This window comes from Hydra vulgaris, chromosome 09 (genome assembly GCF_038396675.1).
Source record: "Hydra vulgaris chromosome 09, alternate assembly HydraT2T_AEP".
NCBI classification, from domain to species: Eukaryota; Metazoa; Cnidaria; class Hydrozoa; order Anthoathecata; family Hydridae; genus Hydra; species Hydra vulgaris.
Window position 1 is genome coordinate 34,158,983 of NC_088928.1, and position 20,770 is coordinate 34,179,752.

The 20,770-nt window shown below is 26.1% G+C and overlaps 1 protein-coding gene across 4 annotated transcripts; it reads right to left on the minus strand.

Annotated features, from left to right (window-relative positions):
* Nucleotides 1–256: 256 nt before the first annotated feature.
* LOC105843146 (gastrula zinc finger protein XlCGF26.1) lies at nt 257–16,631 on the minus strand. Of its 4 annotated transcripts, none has more exons than XM_065805468.1 (7): nt 16,496–16,631; nt 15,718–15,897; nt 14,529–14,630; nt 10,765–10,809; nt 7,116–7,158; nt 6,824–6,880; nt 257–1,089 (listed from the first exon to the last, which is right to left on the minus strand). In XM_065805468.1, the coding sequence occupies exons 1-7, from the start codon at nt 16,553–16,555 to the stop codon at nt 377–379; spliced, it is 1,200 nt and encodes a 399-aa protein (XP_065661540.1). In that variant the 5' UTR covers nt 16,556–16,631; the 3' UTR covers nt 257–376. The 4 variants fall into 4 exon arrangements, with proteins under 4 accessions (XP_065661540.1, XP_065661538.1, XP_065661541.1 ...); XM_065805466.1 differs by having other exon boundaries at nt 257–2,454; XM_065805469.1 differs by lacking the exon at nt 10,765–10,809.
* Nucleotides 16,632–20,770: the final 4,139 nt, after the last annotated feature.

The window sequence follows — 20,770 nt, forward strand, 5'->3', positions numbered from 1 at the left end:
TTTTTTTGATGTCCTAGATTTATTGTGTGATTTTGGAGATTTTTTATTTTAGCTTTGAAAATTAAACTAAAACATGTATTATAACCATATATTATTTTTCCAGACCACATGAAAGGATTTTTTGTAAGTAGTTTTAAATGTCCGCAAAAAGTGCGAAATAAAAAAAAAAATGCTGGATGTTTTTAGAACCGAATATTGAATGTTTTAAGATATTTGACGCGTGCAGTTTGGAAAAATAAAAAAAAAACACTGGCAATATATTTACTATTATTCACAAGCTTAAAAAAAGAAAGAAAAGAATATATATATGGTTTCATTCGTGTAAAATAAAATAAAAAACGATAAAATAAAAAATATACATTATATATAAATATAACTAATTTTTATTAGTACAATTCTTCATATGAGTATATAAAGTAGCCCTCCACTTAAAGGGTCTACCACATATATTGCAGGACAATTTGGCAGTACTGTGTTTACCTTGTATATGAGAATCTAAATAAATTTTTACTTTAAATGCTTGACCACAAAAGTTGCAAACATACGGACGATCATCTAAATGTATAGGAATATGACGTCTTATAGCCGATAGAGAGCTGAAAGACTTTTTGCAAAAAGAGCATTCATAAGCTATTTCGCCGTATATGTTGTTAACGCGTTCAATAAACTGCTCTAGCTTATTTGTATAGTTCTCCGGAAATGTTTCTTTTCTCTCCGTATGTGAATCAGTTTTTATTTCAGATATATTATCTACTAATACAACCTCTTCTGTTATATCTTCATTCGGTGACTCTGGAGATAATGCTTCAATCTTTGCAGTTATAAGTGATCCACTGGAAGTGACATAAGATTGTTTTTCTTCAGAAAATTGTCGTTTTAATTTAACATAAACTTTTTTTTGAGGAGAATATTCACCTTGCTTGAACTTATTCGACGTATCTTCAGAAGTTGTGATCGACGTATCCTCATTTTCAAAACTATTGATTGCATTTGTTCGTTTTTGTCCACCAGAGTAATCAAACGACCTTTTCAAAACTTCGTAATTTTGCTCTTGTTGCTTGTTAGACTTCTTTATTACAACAACGGTTACTGTAACAACAAAACCACGATTTAAAATATTAGTATTTTTATTATATTCATATTCGAAGGAAAAATATTGAAATAACCCACGTAAAATATTCAAACCAAAACAAACAAAAAGTTCTTTAAGCAACCCCTCCCTAATGATTTTATTTTACTTTTTTTGTGAGCCTTGATAACTAAAAATTATCGTTTCATTGTAACACCTCAGGAGCACAACAACAAGTTAATAATGTAAAGCAAACATTTATTAAATTCGCTTCAAGATCTATACTTTGTGCACAGGATTTGTACGCTTGGAATGTTTTTTTTTTTTTATGAATATGCAAGCTTTGACACATTTAAAAACCTTTTCAAATTTCAAGTTGAAAAGATTAAAATATGTTATTAGATAATACGAATCTCAATTAAAATTACTTGAGATCTGATTTATATGGATTTCGTTAACACGATCAGGCATCAATTGATTAACTGTTAAACTATTAGCCGACAATGAATCTGATATTTGGGTAATTGGCACTTCTATACTTTTATCAGTCATGTGATTATGAGAGTATTGATTATGAGACAGGTGAGATAAGGTAGTTAAACAGTGATTTTGCATTTGAGGAACAACGGAATGCGATAGTTGAACCGTACTGTTTGCTAATGAAGTATCTGGATCGGATATAGAAACAACATTATGACCAATTGGGATGCCTACATGGTTAAGAACAACACTATGCACCATTTGCTGGAGATTTGGAACGCTTAGTGTCGTTGGAGTTGCAGAGGAAATTGCAGAGTTGTCAGCTCTACTTTTCTTTTTCTTTCTTCCTGTTTTAATAGCATGACTTTGTATATGCCTTTTCCAAGTAGTTCTCCAGCTGAAGCGAGCGTCACATTTATCGCAAACAAACTGTTTGTCATTTTTATGTACACCATTTATATGCCCAGTTAAATACTGTCTAGTTTTAAATGACTTCTCGCATGAATTGCACTTAAAAGGACGATAATCAAAGTGTCGCCGGATGTGATTTTCTAATAAGGTTTTGCGGTTAAAAAGCTTTGAGCATAACTGACATGAATAATGCTGATTAAACTCTGTATGATACATTTTTACATGTCTTTGTAAACCTTTCTCATGCATAAACTTATCCCCGCAATATTCACAAGAAATTGTTTTACCAACATGGTATTTCAAATGCTTTGTGAAACTAGTTGCATTGCTAAAAACAATACTACATTCTGGACATTGAAATGTATATTTAACACAGCGGTTTTTATCGATATGGGATTTTAGATCTGAAAATTGCCTAAATGTTGCCTTGCATTCTTTGCACTCAAAACGCTTTGTTTCCGGATCCCATAGTTGGTTTGTAATAATAGGCTGAACTAAAAACAAAAGTCGAGAAAATTTATATTTCAATATTTTTTGAAATACAATTAAGAAAACAACTAAAAAAAACTAATATGTACATTCTAAGGACCAAAATAAAATTAAAAAACACCAGATTTTTTGTTTTAATTTTTTAAAAACGAAATTAACATAAAAGCATAGTAAAAGCACCGATTTTTTTTTTTTTTTTCCTTTTTTTTTTTGATCCTGAGTTTTTCTAAAATAACAGATTCGTAGTTACTAGTATCAATAGTTTTGCGATAATTTCTTTATATCTTACTTTTAAACTTCTTGATAAAAAGTTGTTAAAAAGGAATAGATTTTTAAAATCTATTCAAGCTCAACATGAATAGATTATAAAAAAGATAATTTGACACGTTTTAAAATAGGTATAGGTAAAGTAGGTATAAATTTCAAAATTTTCATGAAGTTTTATGCAAATAAAATACCGTGGTAATTATCCGATGAAAACTTAAAATTTTTTACCGGCAAAATTAGCAGTAAATTTATCGGTAAGTTTTACTAATCAATATCAACTAAAATACTACTAAAATATCAACTATTTTCGTTTGATATCTAATTAAATTAGTTATTTTGTTAATTAACAATGGTATTTTATGTCATAATTTTAATTAATAAACATAAATGTATAAACAATAGACAAAGAGAGATTTTAAAAACTTCTTTCAAAAAGAAATTTAGGTTCGTTGTTCCACAACAATTAAGGTAGAAAAAGCTTTATTTTTTTCTGCCTCATTTGTTGCGGAACATTCCACAGTGAATATCACTTACGCCGGTTTATACTGTGTAGTGTTTGGCACATAGAACACATTTTAACACCAAACCAAAAATTTCAATTTTTAGCACTTAGCTAGGATTTTGTATTTAATCTTCATACGTATTTATGACTGAGTTTATCAAAAATTATGAAATAATAAAGATAAAATAAAGTTTACGGCACAAAATTATAAACGTGCATACAAACAATTTTAGGGAGTTAAAGATTGATTTCAAAACTTAAGCATTATGCCTAAAAGAGATTAATTAGTACAGTACAGATGGCACAAAAATACTAAAGTACAGGAATCCTGTATTGTAATCCTGTAAAGTACAGGAACACTGTATTAAACAGTAAAAAACAAAGAATACTAGCAACTAAGAAGAACTTTTACAAAAAAAAAGTTCTTCTTAGTTGCTAGTTTAATCTTGTTTTAATAACTTTTTATACATCTTCAAATTTTAAGTTGAAATGTTTTAATTCTTTTTTAAAAAACTGGTTTTCAGATGAACGACTGCACTACAAAAGCCTCATCGCTGCTAATGTATGTTTTAAATAGTATAAATCATGTTAAATTATGTTATTCAATATCAAAATTATGTTATTCAATATCATGAAATTATTAAATGTATTAACACAATCAGGAGCAACTGTAAATTGCTCCTGATTGTGTTAATACATTTAATAATTTCATGGTTCAATATAAAGAATTTAAAATGATCAAGGAAGGAAATTCGTAAATGAGATGAACATTTAATTAGATATATGTAGTTGTTTGTTCTCAAGTGCTATTTTTTTTTGTAATGATTTTATTTTAGAAGTATTTTTGACTTTTTTTTTTTTTTGTACACCGAAAGTTTTTAAAATTGTGAGCATTAACTTTTCTGTTTTGGTTTCAATAACAACTTTTTTTGAAAAATACCTTGCTTTTCAACATTTTGCAGCAGAAAACTTAGTTAATAACTGTAAAACTATAGAAAAAAGATTAAGAGAAAATATTGAATTGCTTTTAAAAAAAATATATATATATTGAAATAGATGTAAAAACATTATTTACAACAGATGATCAAACAACAAATTTATCATGTTATAAAGTGTTCATCTATCTCTACTCATCTCTGCTCATGTTTGATGTGATAATGTTATCAAGTGCTCATTTAATGAACTATTTAAGTCATGAAATCAAACCATGCGAATCAAGAGACGGAGTTAACTTGCGTAAAATAATTAGTACTCTTTATTTGTTTTAATTGATTCGATAGCGATTGAGCACTTGCTTTATTTCTCAAGGTTCTTGCTTTGGAGTTAAAGTTTGAGAAAGAGTAAAAAAAACAGTAAAAAACTAGTAACTAGTTTGAAAGTAGTAAAGAGCCGACTGTTTTCTGGAGAATTATTTTGCTGATAGATATGAAAGTAACGGTTACAGTTCGAAAGTGCAGCAGCGCAATGCGAGGAAAATCTGAGTTTGAGATCCATTTTTAAAATTTCGTTAATTGTTTGATTTATTGACAAGTTACAGAATAGTGTCATGCAATAAGAGGTATCTAAGTTGCTAGTTTAGACTCGACAACGCCAAGGTCAGAGGAGCCAAAGGAATTTTTTGAAAACAAGTAAACCAATGAGATTTGATTTTGAGAAATAAAGCATATAATAACTTATATTTATATTAACTTAAATAAAAATTTTAATAAACTTTTTATCATCTTTATATAAGTGTCCCTTTACTTTAAAAATGCTATCAAACTTCTTAAATGCAACACCAGCTAGCTTAACCCAACCAACAAACTGATAAAAAGCTTGGCATAGTTGTTCAAGAGTTCACCAAGTTCTCATCAAGGGTTTTAACATTGAGTCTATTACAGTATATAACTACTGCAATAAAAATATACAAAATGCATTAACAAGTTTAAATTTGTCTAATACATGAGATGCATTCACACTTCAGCATTTTATGAAACTCCTTGAAATCTGCACAAAACCACTCTGAACAATTTTCAACATACCTCAAAATCAATGTAACACAAAATGCAATCAAATACAGTAATTTTGAATAAGATACAATTATACAACTATTACAACTTTATATTTGCCCTTGATGTACTATTTTACTACTTGAAATATTTTATCAAAACATCAGAAACAAAGAAACTTCGCAAACCCCAATAAACACGTTTAAAAAACCTTTTAATAAGTTTTAATATTTTTTAGTACATCACAAACACATCTTGGACGTTCTCCTACATACCACAACCCATAACATCATACACCCATAGATTTATATGTATAACTATAACTGCAAAAAAATTACAACTGTATTATTGGAAATACAGCTGGTAACATGAGGTAGAAATACTCTATATGATTTAAATGATTAAAAAAGACCAAAAATCCCTTCTAAAACAAGAAGACACCTTAAATACATTTAATTGCATACCACAACAAAAATTCAAGTATAAGAAAAAAGCAGCATAAAAAATGAATGTGGTTATACAAAATGTGTGGTTTGTGGTAAATATATATACGCATATACATATGTATATATATATACATATGAATATGCATATATGTGTGTGTGTGTGTGTGTGTGTGTGTATATATATAAAACATATATATATATATATATGTACACATATACATATGTATATATATATATATACATATGTATATGTGTGTGTGTGTGTGTATATATATATATATATATATATATATATATATATATATATATATATATATATATATATATATATACATATATATCAAAAAAGGTCAGGAAGAGTTTTATCCCACTTCATATGTCTTATGTAAAGACATATATATTATGAAGTTGAATTTATTCAAAATTAATTTTTCACCAATTATAATTACTAAATTATTTAAGTTTAAACATTAAATAAACAAATAGTTATAAACAACACATTAAATATTAAAAAATAGTACTAGAAATATTAAATTAGCAACAAGTAGTTATAAGCTATGCATACTAAACTTGAAATTTAAATGGAACATAGTTCTTATGATGTTCTTCTGAAAGACATAATTTTGTCATTTTAAAGGTTTTTTTAAATTGATTGAAAAATGATCAAATCAACGTACCCGAAACATGATGCAGATTTTAATGTTCATCCTATCATGTGGCAGATTTGAGATTTCCTTTTGATAACTTTGTATCAACACTTTCCACACAACTAGAATCTTGATGCATTGCATATACTTGTTGAGAGTTTCTGTAATACTGGTAAAAAGAGTTTTCCTTCCTATCAATCAATGGTTAAATCAAAACTACAAAATCAACATTCTTTGAAGATGACATATTTAGATGGCAATCCATAACCTGTATATATTTATTTAATTTATACCTTGGCACAGTTTATATTTAAATTCTTAAGTACAGCATTTAATGGAACTTTCAAAATGCTTGTGGATGTGCTCATGAAGTGTTGAAAACAGAAAGTTGTGCATTTGTTAATTTAAGTTACCCAAAACCCAAATATCTAAACTATATACAAATATGATTGCTGCAAAAAAAAAAAAAAAAAAACATGCAGCAAATATTTTTTAACCACAAACAACTTATTATGTAACTATACCTGGCTGATCTTCATTCTCATTCAGCCCAAAAGTCGAAGATAAGTTGGAGTAAAATTCTAAAAAAAGAAATAAAAAGTATTTTTAAAATAAACATTTTGTTAAACTTTCAACAAAACAAAAAAAAAAAACATTTAAAAAAAAATTTCAATTTTTTTTTTAATGTTTTTTTTTGCAGTAAAAAAGCCATATGCAATATTTTTTTTTTGCTGCATTGCAATGAAAATTGGATTGCTAAAAACATTTCAGTAAAGAATTTATAATTAAAAATAAATAAAACTTCAACAAAATTACCATCAGCAATGCTTTCTGGAATAGTACCAGTGCTCAACAAACTCTAAAATAATACATAAGAGTTAATCTATTATTTATCATTAGCATTTATCAAACTTGTATATATATATACATATATATATATATATATATATATATATATATATATATATATATATATATATATATATATATATATATATATATATATATTTTAAATATCTTCGCTTTCAACAAGGCTGCAAGCAGCCACTAATTAAAGTTGGAAGTTACTGAAAGAGTAAAGATGAAGATTGTAGAGCAAGATAACGATTGACAGACAACTTAAAAAATTGCAAATTATATGAATCAGGAAAGCAAGATGAAGGAAGCGAATTCCAAAGAACTGATGTTCAAGGAAAAAAACTAGACAAATAAGCGTTTTTCGAGCACTTAGGAACAGTCACAGAAAAAAGGTGACACTTAATTGAATGACAAGTAACACGAGAATGAATTTTAGTAGATAGCACAAGAGACGCTAGCTCTTTAGAGCAGTGCCTATTATAGTATTTTAGAAAAGAGAAAGAGAAGCAACATTACGACGATGTGATAATGGTTGGAGGTTGGCTGCAAGAGCAGGTCAAACTATGTTTACAATGCATTTTTGCACCTTGTCTAAAAGAGAAAGGGCATCATTAGAAGATCCGCCCCTGATATGGCAACAGTATTCCATACAAGGCCGGATTTGAGATTTATAGAGATAGAGAATAGAATCCGGAGTAAGAAAGTGTCGAGCTCGATAAAGAGTTGCAACCTTAGCAGATGCTAATTTTGCAACTGATTTGATGTATGGTTTCCAAGAAAGATTGGAAGTAAGACTTAATCTTAGAAGATGAAGAGCAGGTGACTTATCGAGTACATCACCGTTTATAAATATAGGAAGATCTAAATTATTGCGATAACGATTGGCTGAAAAAAATTGAGTTTTATCTGAATTAAAATTCATCAGCCACTGTGAGCCCCATGCTGTAGCAGAAGTGAGATCCTTTTCAAGCTCAAATGCCCCCTCCAAGCAATCAGAGGGTGTTGGTTTCTTATCACGACAAGAATAAATGGTAGTATCATCAGCAAACAATGCCACCTTAGATGTGAGAATATCTGGAAGATCATTAATGTAAATTAAAAAGAGTATAGGGCCAAGGATAGAACCTTGGAAGGAACCCCTGAAGTTACAGAATAAGAAGAAGAGTGTTGTCCATCGAGGACAACTTTTATGCTTTAATATATTATTCACTTTTATTGTGGAATTTTTAATAGTTTAATTTTTAAAATGTTTGCATTTTAATGTAAATTGCAATGCTTGTTTTCGCATTCTTATATATTCTTTATATATAATTTTTTCTATATATATATATATATATATATATATATATATATATATATATATATATATATATATATATATATATATATATATATATATATATATATATATATATATATATATATATATATATATATATATATATATATATATATGCCTCAGCGGGAGTAAAGGAGTGCAAGAGTGGAGAAAAGCTCTCCTAAAACAAACATGGCGAGTTATGCCTTTAAACTTCTTAAGACAAGCATTGTCTTAGGGTTTTCACACTAGCTATCCATTTATTTATTAACAACATTACTTATTTGATAAAAAATTTGACAAAGAGCTATAAAAGTTTTAACTATAAAAATGTTTTACATTTTCTTATTGTATTAAAATGCAAACATTTTAAAAATTAAACAATTAAAAATTCCACAATAAAAGTGAATAATATATTTAAGTAATTAATATATAAAATATATAATTTATTACATAAAATAAAAATTATTATGCAACAATTTAGAGTGTAATAATTTTATATTTTATCAATTTAATTTAGAGTGTTATTACATTATATTTATCAGTTAGTCCAATCTAATAAAAAACATTTGTATTTCAATTGGACTCAATTTTAATTTTTTTTGTTGCAACAACCATGCTTTTTAAAAAGCATTGCAATTAATTATGCAATTAATTTTTTTTTTTTAATTAAAATGACTTTGTGTTTTTCATTTTAGTTACAATGATAATTATATTTTTGAGAAAAAAATTGAGCTTTTGCGAGAGCTGTTAATTGCTCCTGTAAACCATTTTAGGGGAGTGTGGCCGAGAGCAAGTCGAAAATAAAATATGATTTTTACCATTTCACCACTTTAGTTTCATGCTGTTGCAATAATCAGGTGAATTACAAATATAGTAATTTTGTTAAAAGATTATATACAATTAGAACTAGTCACGTAAAACTATACAGAAAAAACTATTGTTACAATATTGTATCTAATCTTCATGTGTGTGGTTGCTTAATAGAAATTTATTTTGGTGACAACATTTTGGAAATTATCTCTGTTTTTTTATTAAGTAGCTCTTCAGCATATTATTTTTAGGTAAAATTATTAGTTTTTCATATAAACAAAGTAAACATTTTTTTTATGTTGTATTGTTGAAAGCAGGGGCTTTTTTTAGGATAGACCAAGTTAATTCTGGTGTTTCTTTAAGCTTTTCCCTAGTTTCCCATATATATTTTGAGAGAGTGGTTGTATTTAAAAGTTTTATATCTCTTTTTCTACATACCCTCTGATAAACCAATGTATGCTTTGCTAGGTGTGTTTGGGGAAGATGTTATACATTTGTAAATTATGTTTGCCGCTCTACAATATCCATTCAGGGGACAAGTTTTTTTTGCTTGCAATTGCAAGGGAAGTTTTCAGTTGTGTTTTTTAAATTTATTTTTTGTGATTTTTGAAATGTTATTTGAGCAGCTGTTGCTAACTTTTGTGGTGTTTCAATTGAATAGTTTATGCAAAGGGTTTGAAGATTGAAAAAATGCTTATCTATTAATTTCAAAAAGATTTGTCCATAATTGGTAGAGACACTTTTATTGTATACAAGTATATATATTATACAGGGGTCAAAATAAGTGTTGAACATCAATGCCCCCAGACTGTTTTTGAGACCTGATTTATCGGGGCAACAAAATATTGTTCATTTTTACTGAAAAAATGAACAATGGTTTGTTGCCCTCTTCTAGCAGGTCTCAAGAATGGTCCAAGAGACCGCGATGTCCGACACTTATTTCAACCCTTATATATATATATATATATATAATATATATATATATATATATATATATATATATATATATATATATATATATATATATATATATATATATATATATATATATATATATATATATATATGTTTGTATATTATAGTTATGAGGTCCAAAAATATACTAAAAAAAAATATAAATAATAATCCAAAAAATAATAAAAATACAATTACAAAACTAATAATTTTCATTAATAATCGAACAGTTGATGATTGAAAGCAATTCATTTACATAATGACCAGTTTCAGCATTTTACGGAGATAAAATGCTTACTTACATGATACACCAGTATCTTAAGTGTTTTTAGAGTTTTATAACATTTTACAACAAATAGTCAGACACTTGATTTCAAGGAGGATTAAATAACACAGTTGAGCATTCAAAAGATTATATGATAAAAAATAAAAATAGTAACATTATAACATGAAATTCAAAAAAGGGTTATTCCCTTAGCACATGTATTAAATTAAAATAAACATGACAAAAAGCAAACACACCTGTTTAAATTTCCATGTCTTTTGTTTTTCATTTAATACTGGCTCCTTGGAAGTAAGGTATAATATGATTTGATGACACAAAATCAACTTTAAATTTGCTACTGAGATATTATTTACATAAATAATAAGTTACACATAAATGTAAACAAATGGTATATCTATAATATGTACACACACACAAACTTAAATGAGTATAATAATTAATAATAAAATAAATACATATATATATATATATATATATATATATATATATATATATATATATATATATATATATATATATATATATATATATATATATATATATATATATATATATATATATATATATATATATATATATATATATATAATATATATATATATATATATATATATATATATATATATATATATATATATATATATATATATTGAATTAAATTATATTCATTCAAGTATCAATATTACACTATTTAAAAAAAAGCATTTAGGTATTTTTAAAAAAAGTGCAAAAAGATGTAATTGATGATATGAGCATAAAAATGTAAAAACTACTTGAAAAAAACATAAGGAATTTTTCAATAATGTAATTTCATATAAATGTGTCTATGACTTAAAAAGTGTGAATGTTCAATTTGCTAAATTTTATTTAAATGCAGAAAGAAACATCTTTTTATTTAGTGCAGAAAGTTTGTAAATAAAAAAGTTTTCTTTTTTTGCAAAAAAAAACTGTTTGTAATTTGCAGTCACATTACCTTGGAACCCATATATATATATATATATATATATATATATATATATATATATATATATATATATATATATATATATATATATATATATATATATATATATATTAGTGTGATAACTTATTCAAATTTTTTTAATGGCCTTAATATTAGGAAATGAAATGCTTTTTAGTGACTTTGATGATTAATTTTAAAAATATCCTCCATTTTGAAAAATTAACTTGTTCACTCTTTATGTATCACTTAATTCAGTATTTTTCAGTTTGTAAGTTATAAATTTATAAAAAAAATTATTTATATACTTTTAGATTGAGATATATAAAATATGCAGTGATACCATAAACAAAAACAGAAAAACTTGACAAAGTAATTTAGTTCATTTTGAGAAAGCAAATGCAAAAATAATAGAAATCATAAGCATTGTAGAACTACTAGAAAAGCTGCTTTATAGTTAACTATTATGCTTTTTAGAAGTTACAAATATTATAAGACATGGTCAGAAATAATGTGCAACCGCACATGCTTATCTCTTAACTTGCATAAATTTATTATCAGCTGTGTTTAATCACACACATAATTTACTATCGTACATATTTAAATTTATAAAATATATAAAAAACATATTATGTTTAAAAAAATTTTTTTTGTTATATCTGTTGCCAAATAAAATAAAAAATATAATCTTTTATATAAGTATTTTGTAACAAAATACATGCTAGTTATATAATATATTTAATAAACACAGTCAACTTTTTTTAATAATTTCTTCATTTTCTTTGTTTAGAAAATGAAGTTTGATAAATATTTTAAATAATTCTTTGTAAAAAAATTAAAAAGAAACAATTAAACCAAGAATTAACTAAATCTTTCCATAACAATAGAAAAATAAATTAGTAATTTTTTTAACAATTTAGTTACAATTTAGCAGTAGCCAGACCACTAAACCAGCAGTCTAGATTTATCAGAATCTAGACTGCAGGTTAAATAAGTATTTTACCAATGTTGGGTGGTATTCTCTACTATAATTTATATAAATTTTTAAAATGATATTAAAAAAAAAGTTAAATGTTTAGAGAATATATGTTTTAATTGATTCAATATAATGAGTTTTTAATAATGTCTTCAACAAAACAAATTGAAGGTAACAAGTAAACCTCAAAGAATTTAACAACTTCACTTTAACAGAGAAAAGACACATTTATTAAATACACGTAAAGACAAAAGCATTGACAATTTTACCTTAGAGTTAGACTATTAAACTTTTTTTGTGTATTTCTTCTTAACTATGTTCTTTGTATGTGCGTTATATGTGATATGATTTTAACTATATAAACTTTAAATAATTTTTTAAAAAAGTTTGAAAACATAATAGTTGTTTTAAACTGTTGTTGTTCATAAAATAAGGTTTTATAAAGATTTAAAATTAATCATAAAAATTGTGTTAAGGATTTAAATTTCTCATAAAAACCACATTCATGCAAAGTAATAATCAAATTTAAAAAAAAAAGTTTTTCATCAGAGTTAAAATGAATTGAGCCCTATTTTTTACCAGCTAAAAATGTAAAATAATTAATATATATTAAATATTTAGCATAAAATATATTAAATACAAATTGGGTAATTTTTGTTTAGGTTCAGGGAGCATTTAAATCAGAAAGAAATTATAAAGAAAGTATTAATTTACACCAACTGTTTCAGTCAAGACTAGGACTGATTGCTCAGGCATCTTTGCAAGTCAGTCTTTCTATTTTTTTTCATATCATTTTAAATTTTTTAATTTTTTTATTTGAATGTAAGTTTTTGTTTAGTTAGCGGTTACAATGTTTTTAACAAGCGAAGTTCTTTACATGTTTCTTTACTTATTTCTTTACATGATATTATTTTACCTATTCAAGCAAGATTATTTTTCATTTAGACATAATGAAAATAAAATTAATCGAATGAGCATTCACCATATTTAACTTAATTAACTATACTTCATTAACTATACTATTAACTATATTAAGTTTTTGTAGAAATTTTTATTAAAAATTTTCTGCAAAAACTTAAATGCAATGGGCCCCAATTTTAAAAAGGTATTTACTTTTTCTTAATCTAGTAAAAATGGTAAACCCTGCTGTAATTTCTTCTGATTCTAATATAATTAAACTTCAATTTATAGCATCATAAGCACATTGACACACATAAATGCATTATGTATTATTGTGAACATCATTATAAATGCTTCATTACCTCTAAGGTATAAATGAACCATGAACACCTTTAACTGTATCAACATCTTTTAATAACAATGTTAACAATATTAAATGTTAATATAGTATCAACACTTTTCCTTTTGTTTACCAAAATATGCTTTAGAAAAAGGAAAAACCTAGTTCTTGTAAAAAAAATGTAATAGATATTTGTACAGAAATGTTGTAAAAAAACTTGTGTATAGTATTAAATATCATTAATGATATATGTTGCAAAAAAAACTTGTAAGTAGTACTAAATAATGACATATAATAGAAAAATACTAAACTAACAATAAACTAAGTTGAGTTCCATGTTGCAATTTGTCAGGATATATATATTTTTTATGAACCATTTGATCTTATATTAGTTATATTGTTGTTGTATTGTAACTTACATTAACTATATATTTGTTTAAGTATCTAATAAATCTTCCTAAATTTAACACCTGTTAACTATGAGTTATATCTCATTTGCATTAAATTTAAATTATTAGAATATTATTCAACTAATAAAATTAAATTATTTAATTCAAAATTAAACTAAATAAAAGTAAATAATAAATTATAATTAATATAAATAAAAATATATTAAAATGTAGACGATACATAAATATAGTTAATGTTAAATAAGTTTATAAAAAAATATTACAAGATATAATTGTATCAGTTAAAAGGTAATTGATACAGTTAAATACTTTAATTATAAGCACTCTGATCATACAAGTAGTGATAATGTAAAAACACAAAGTAACAACACAACTAACACATTTTCCTTAAAACAATATCTAAAAATAACTACCTGCTTGCTACCGCCTTTCATGCAAACATCCAAATACTTTTCTTTCCATTCCAAACGCTCTTCTTGAATTCTTTGGATATCACTTTTTGTATTCCATAATGCCTTAAATATTATAATACTATAAAAATGGCAAATAAAATTGAAGTCTACCCCATTCAATTTTACATATTTGAAATTAGTTCAACACCTTGTAAATTTTTACTTTACAACATTTCTTAAGAGCCCAGAATAAACTATTCAAAAATGCTTTTTTTGTACAAGAAGCTTGAATATCTTTTAATAAAAAAGTACCTTCTATAACTTATAAACTTTATTGAGGAGAAAGCAGTATGTCTTACTATAACATACTGTTTTTCTATAGTTTTGATTAAAGTTTTCTAAAAAACTTTGATCAAAAAACTGAATATATTATATGTATGTATATATGTATGCATGTATGAATTGTTTGGAGTCAAAAGGAAAGTTTTCTTTTAAATCATATAAACAGTTTAAAATGTATATTTAAAAGAGTTTTGACATTTTTTTCATATACAAACTAGTATCAAATAAAGATTTTTTGAGTTTAAAATTCTAAAATTTCAAGATCTTGCAAAGCTTTATAACTGTCTTTTTGTGTTAGATTTTCTCAAAAATAATCTACCAAACTCATTTGTTAATATTAAAACAAGTGATACATATAATTTTCTTTTCCCTGACACTCAATTGACTACTTTTAACTATAAGAGTGACACCTTACCTAATTTATGTAAGTTTATAATTTATTATTGTAACTTTGATATATTTTATGGTGAAATAAATAGACCAAAAAAAAATTAAGGATATATTTGATGTAGTTGATCTTATATTAACATTTATTTCAAATAAAAACAATTCTTTATATTTTAACTTATTTAAAATGTTTATAAATAAATATCTAATTTACATTTCTAAAATTCTTTAGAAAACATTCACTAATTTTTGCTTTGGTGAATTTTTTTTTTATCTTGTGATAATTAACATACAACACTTGTTAGATATAAAATTTCAAAAAATTTAATGCAAACAGCTATTTACAGAAATTACACTTGCTTTACACTTTTGGCATACAATATTTATTTTTGAGTGTTGTATTCTAAAACTGTACAAACCTAATTTTTACTTACTAAAAACAGCAACTATAACATCGCAGTTCTGGTTTTAATGATAATACCTCTTTATGTTGCTCTCTTTCTCTAAGCAATTGATTTTCTAAATTTTGTTTATCAATATGAAGCTGCTGAACTTCTTGTTGTAATTTTTCTAACTGTTGCTGTAGAGTTTCATTAGATTTTTTTAAATGTTCATTTTCTTCCCGAAGCATGGAAAAATTTGCCAAAAAATCGTCTGCATCCTAAAGCAAAAAAACTTAATATTAGGTATATTAAGTAATGAAATTAAATATACTAAGCAAAAAAAGATATATTAGGCAATAAAAGGTATATATTAGATATATAAGGTAATAAAAAAAGCTTGATATTAATTTAAATATTTTTTAAACTAATACTATAAAACTATTTTTAAATGTATTTAATTTAATCAACTACAAAATTGAAAAAGGAAACTTTTTGCGCTCGCTTTTAGAGAAGTTCTAAATATTTTAAAATTTAGACGTAAAATTATTTTATGCAAACCAAGTGTATAGTGTAAGTTATATCATGGTTTTTTTTACATAAAAACATTCTAAACTTTAAAGTTTGAATAAAGAAAGAAATATTCATTATCATTGAAATTATTTGATTTTAAACTGTCGTAAACTAAGTTTAATATCAATCAACAATAACAAATTTATTTTTCAAGCAGTTTACTTTCTTTTTTTAAATATATGTATATACATATGGCATCAAGCCTAATGCAAATTTTGAAACTTAAAATAATATATAATTAAAAAGTAAACTTAAATTATAATTTTAAAAAATTTCAAAAATTTGATTTTTGCACTATTTACGTACATAAAGAGTTTTTTCAATATATGTTTGAACGCCTTGATTAAGATTTGATGCATCAGCCATTTTTGGTTTGTTATTGTAATATGTTTTCGTATTCAAAGTCGTCCGACCAGACGGATGTTCACAAATGTTCACAATTATGGATGTCCGATCAATAAAAAACGTTTTATGATATTTTTTTTTTGTGCAAATGTTTAGTATATTTAATAATATAATAGTAGATTTAATAGTTTGAGAAATCCTTTAGTGTATACTTATACATATTCAGAGCTTAAAATAAAACGGAGCGTTTTTTTGACGTTTACAAAACGTGTTAAACGTATTAAAACATTTTATAGACCTCTGGAACATGAGTTGCGCCAGCTGGGCGTTATCATGACTTTTTTAAGGTTTCTTTTGAGAAGAACTTTTTTTAAAAAAAAAATTAGACTGTTGCCTTGATAACGTGAAAATAATCACGTTAATCAAGCACAATTTAAAAAGTTTTTATTATCATTATTATTTTTAATTTATTTGAATTTCATGGTGTATTTTGCCATTCAATGCTCTTAAATCCAAAGATATTGTAGGCTTAGCATAGCCACAATTAGTCATAAAGACCAATTAGCGTCCGTTATTAACCAATATTTCGTACCAAAGTACTACTTAAGCGCTGATTTGGCGGTGACTGGGTCTGAACTCATATTGCATAACATCTGGGTTTTAACAATTTTGACGGTCTAACTAACTGCCAATATTTTTATGAGATGCGTTTTTACCTGCAACAATGACTGACTAGCAAAAAGGGTAAAAAACGATTTCAGTTGATACAGGTGAAGTTGATTGTCTTGATCTATTATTGACCAAAAACAATATGTCATAGTTGAATAACTTTGCGCATCTACCAAAATCTGCTTGGAGTATCTCGGTCACAAAAAAAACTTCATAAGTTTTACAATGCATAATATAACTTTTGAAGTTTTTTTGTGACCGAGCTATTCCAAACAGATTTAAGTTTAAACAATTTTACAATATTGTTTCCTTCGAGTCTGAAGAAATTTAAGATATTAGAACAATATGTATATTTAACAACATCCCCATCATATTCATGGGTAAGATGGGGAAAAAATAAATATGCATTCTGTTTTAATATCTTAAGTTTGTTCAGACTCAAAGAAAAAACCATTCTAAAGTTGTCTAAACTGTCAGGTATGTTTATTTTTCAATTTTAGAATATGCATTTTTACTTGAAACAATACCTGAACAAATGACTAGCAAAAAGTACCACATCTTAGTTGATACAGGTGAAGTTGATACAAAAATGGATACAAAATGGATACAAAAGCATGATTAGTATATATAACGAAATATACCTTGTTAAATTTTATTATGGATAGTATGGTAATTATACTGTGGAGATTTGAAAATACAAAGTGACAATGTTTGTCTGTGGACCATATATTGTTTTATGAAATTGCAACTAAAGTCTGCAAAAAGTCATTAATGCTAATGTTAAGATCATAGTCTTTTAACTTTATTATTGAAAGAGAACATTTCAGTTTAAAACATTTGTTTAAAAGGGAAATATTTTTTAACTTAAATGATTAAGGTAGTATAAAGTGCCATAAAAATAGGTTTTGAAACATTCAAAGTAAAACTATTGCGTTTTATATGTTGCTTATATTTTCTGCGTATTTTCAGCTTGATGGTTTTGACTAAAAAGTTTAATAACTATGGCTAGAAAATTTTTTTTTCATTTGCTGCAATTATGTTGCAACTAAATATGTTCGAATTATGTTTTAGTCAAAACTTCAGCACTTTAAAATATACAAAAGGAATTTTTTTTTTTGCTTTAATCTTATTTTGTTTCTTATATTTTCTATGTATGTATACCATGCAGTGGCAGATCTAGCATTTTTTGATCTTTGAGATAGCTAACTTCCAGACATGGAGCTAACTCTAAACATTTATATATTTATACTTATATCAAATAATAAAGGCTTGAAATTGAAATATTTTTTGCACTATTCTCAAGTTGATGAAATATTTTTTGCACTATTCTCAACTAGACTTATATTCATCGATAATTTTTAAGTTTCATAGTATTATCTCTCAGCGTTCAAAAATTATGAACATATAAAAATTACAACCCCCTCAAATTGAGGGGGGCTTAAACTTTATATGGTCATAATTTTTGAACGCTTAGAGATAATACTATGAAACTTAAAAATTATCGATGAATATAAGTTTAGTTGAGAATAGTACAAAAAATATTTCATCAACTCGTTGCTCTCACGTTTGGGGCAGGTGTAGCAAAAATTTTGGGGCTTTTTTGTTCCCAGCCTCCAATCATCGCAATTTTTTGCAAACCCTCATTATTTGATATAAGTATAAATATATAAATTTTTGGAGTTAGTTCCATGTCTGGAAGTTAGCTATCTCAAAGATCAAAAAATGCTGGATCCGCCATTGCCATGTTCAATCTGTGACTGTGTGATTTACATGAGATTTATTCTCCATCTTTAATTAATAGGTTTAGTTCATTGGTTTACTTTTTTCAGGTATGACTTCTTATAAATGAAAGATTGAAGAGAAAGTTGAAATAACGCTAAAATGATTGAAGCTATTGAAATAGTCAACAACAATAAAAAGAAATGTCTACTTTTACGAAAATAACCTCGAGGCTAATTAAAGTCAAACTAAGAAAATAAAAAAGTAAAAAAAATTGCAGAAATAAATCATCCGAAGTTTAAAAGTGCAGAGATAATTGGAGTTTAAAAGTGCAGAGATAAATAGTTAAGAGACTATTTCATCAAAACTTTCATCAAATATCAAGTTGCTGCACAGCGAATCGTCTCATACAATCTAGCTGATCTTCATTATTTCGTTTGTTATAGTCATAAAAGGTTGAAATAAATAATATATTTTTTTGTTTTATTGAATAAGTATCTTTGGATTTTTAGGTTTAACAACTTAGAATTTTTATTTTCGGAGGATAGGGGGCAAACCCCCACAGCTAAACCCCCCCCCCCATCCTCTCTCATTGCAGCAACCACTCTTATAATGAAAAAATGAAGTACAAAATAAAAAACATATTTAAGGAACGAGGGTACATAATATTATAGAATAAATTTATTTTAGTTCTCAGAAAACTCGTCATTTGAATTCTCCTAACGCTCATTACTTGAATCTTCAGAAAACTTATCATTTAAAACATTATATGATTCATCGGACAAATTACAATTTTATATTCTTGGAGTCGGAACAATCAAATTAAAAACCTCTATTTTCTGCCTCTTTTTGCTGACAGTTCTCTAAGTGAATTGATAACAGGTTCAGATATTATTAAGAACATATTCCGCAAATCCATATTTGTCGAAATACGTTATTTTTTCCTCGTATTATGTTCTCAAATTCTCATACAATCTTTATTTCGTGCTTCTTGAGATTTTTCTGAGAGCTGGCCAATTGGAAGAATACACGAATTTGTAACTTCTGTACTGTGCATTAAAATTTTGTGCATTGTAACAGGCATGTAATACCACTAATATAAATCTAAATCTGAAGCCCTAGTTTCAGAACAAAGTTTTTCAAATTTGACACAATCAATGTCATGACTACAAGATGGCGTTCCTAATAAAACATTAAATTTTTTAATTAATTCGACGTCTAATTCTGTAATCTCTCAGCTCTTTTCTAGGTTTAGAAAAAACTTGCGAAATGTGTTGCGATCAAAATGTATTGCCATAACGAGGTTTTGGTCTGTCCACAATAAGTCCCATTTCTATAATAAAGTGCTAACGATTGCCGAGGATTTATCCAAATATAGTATTACAGTCATCATTTAATCTCAAGGAGACAAACGAAAACACAAACAGAAACTCATTATTAGCATCGGAGTTCTCAAATCTTTGCTTATAGACACTGTGCTCAGAACTTCCGCCATATCCCCGTTTGCTTATTAATGTAAACAACGAATTAGAGGATACATTTTTGGCAAATTGACTTTGTGTTTCAATTAAACGTTCAGTTGTTTTATTCAATGTGGTTTGAAGTTTAATTTCAGCTCCTGTTTTTGAGGCAAAAGTAATTTCTTCTAGAGAGTAACACAACCGTTTGGGTTTACATAAATAATGGTAAGATGGGAATACTTCATGCCCTGCTTTCAGTGACCACTTTCTTGTTTGTTTATAAGAGTGACTGGTACACTTGGAATCGACACAATAAACTAGTGCCTTATTGTAACTCAACTGCCTACTACCACAAATAACATCAGTAGATTCTCTTCGCTCTATTGTT

Coding starts and splice junctions, on each gene's coding strand:
- LOC105843146 (XM_065805466.1), bottom strand. CDS start 16,555: ATGGCTGATGCATCAAATCTTAATCAAGGCGTTCAAACATATATTGAA. Junction 10,810..14,528: donor TGAAAGGCGGTAGCAAGCAG/GTAGTTATTTTT, acceptor CTTACTTCCAAG/GAGCCAGTATTAAATGAAAA. Junction 6,881..7,115: donor TCCAGAAAGCATTGCTGATG/GTAATTTTGTTG, acceptor TTCTTTTTTTAG/AATTTTACTCCAACTTATCT.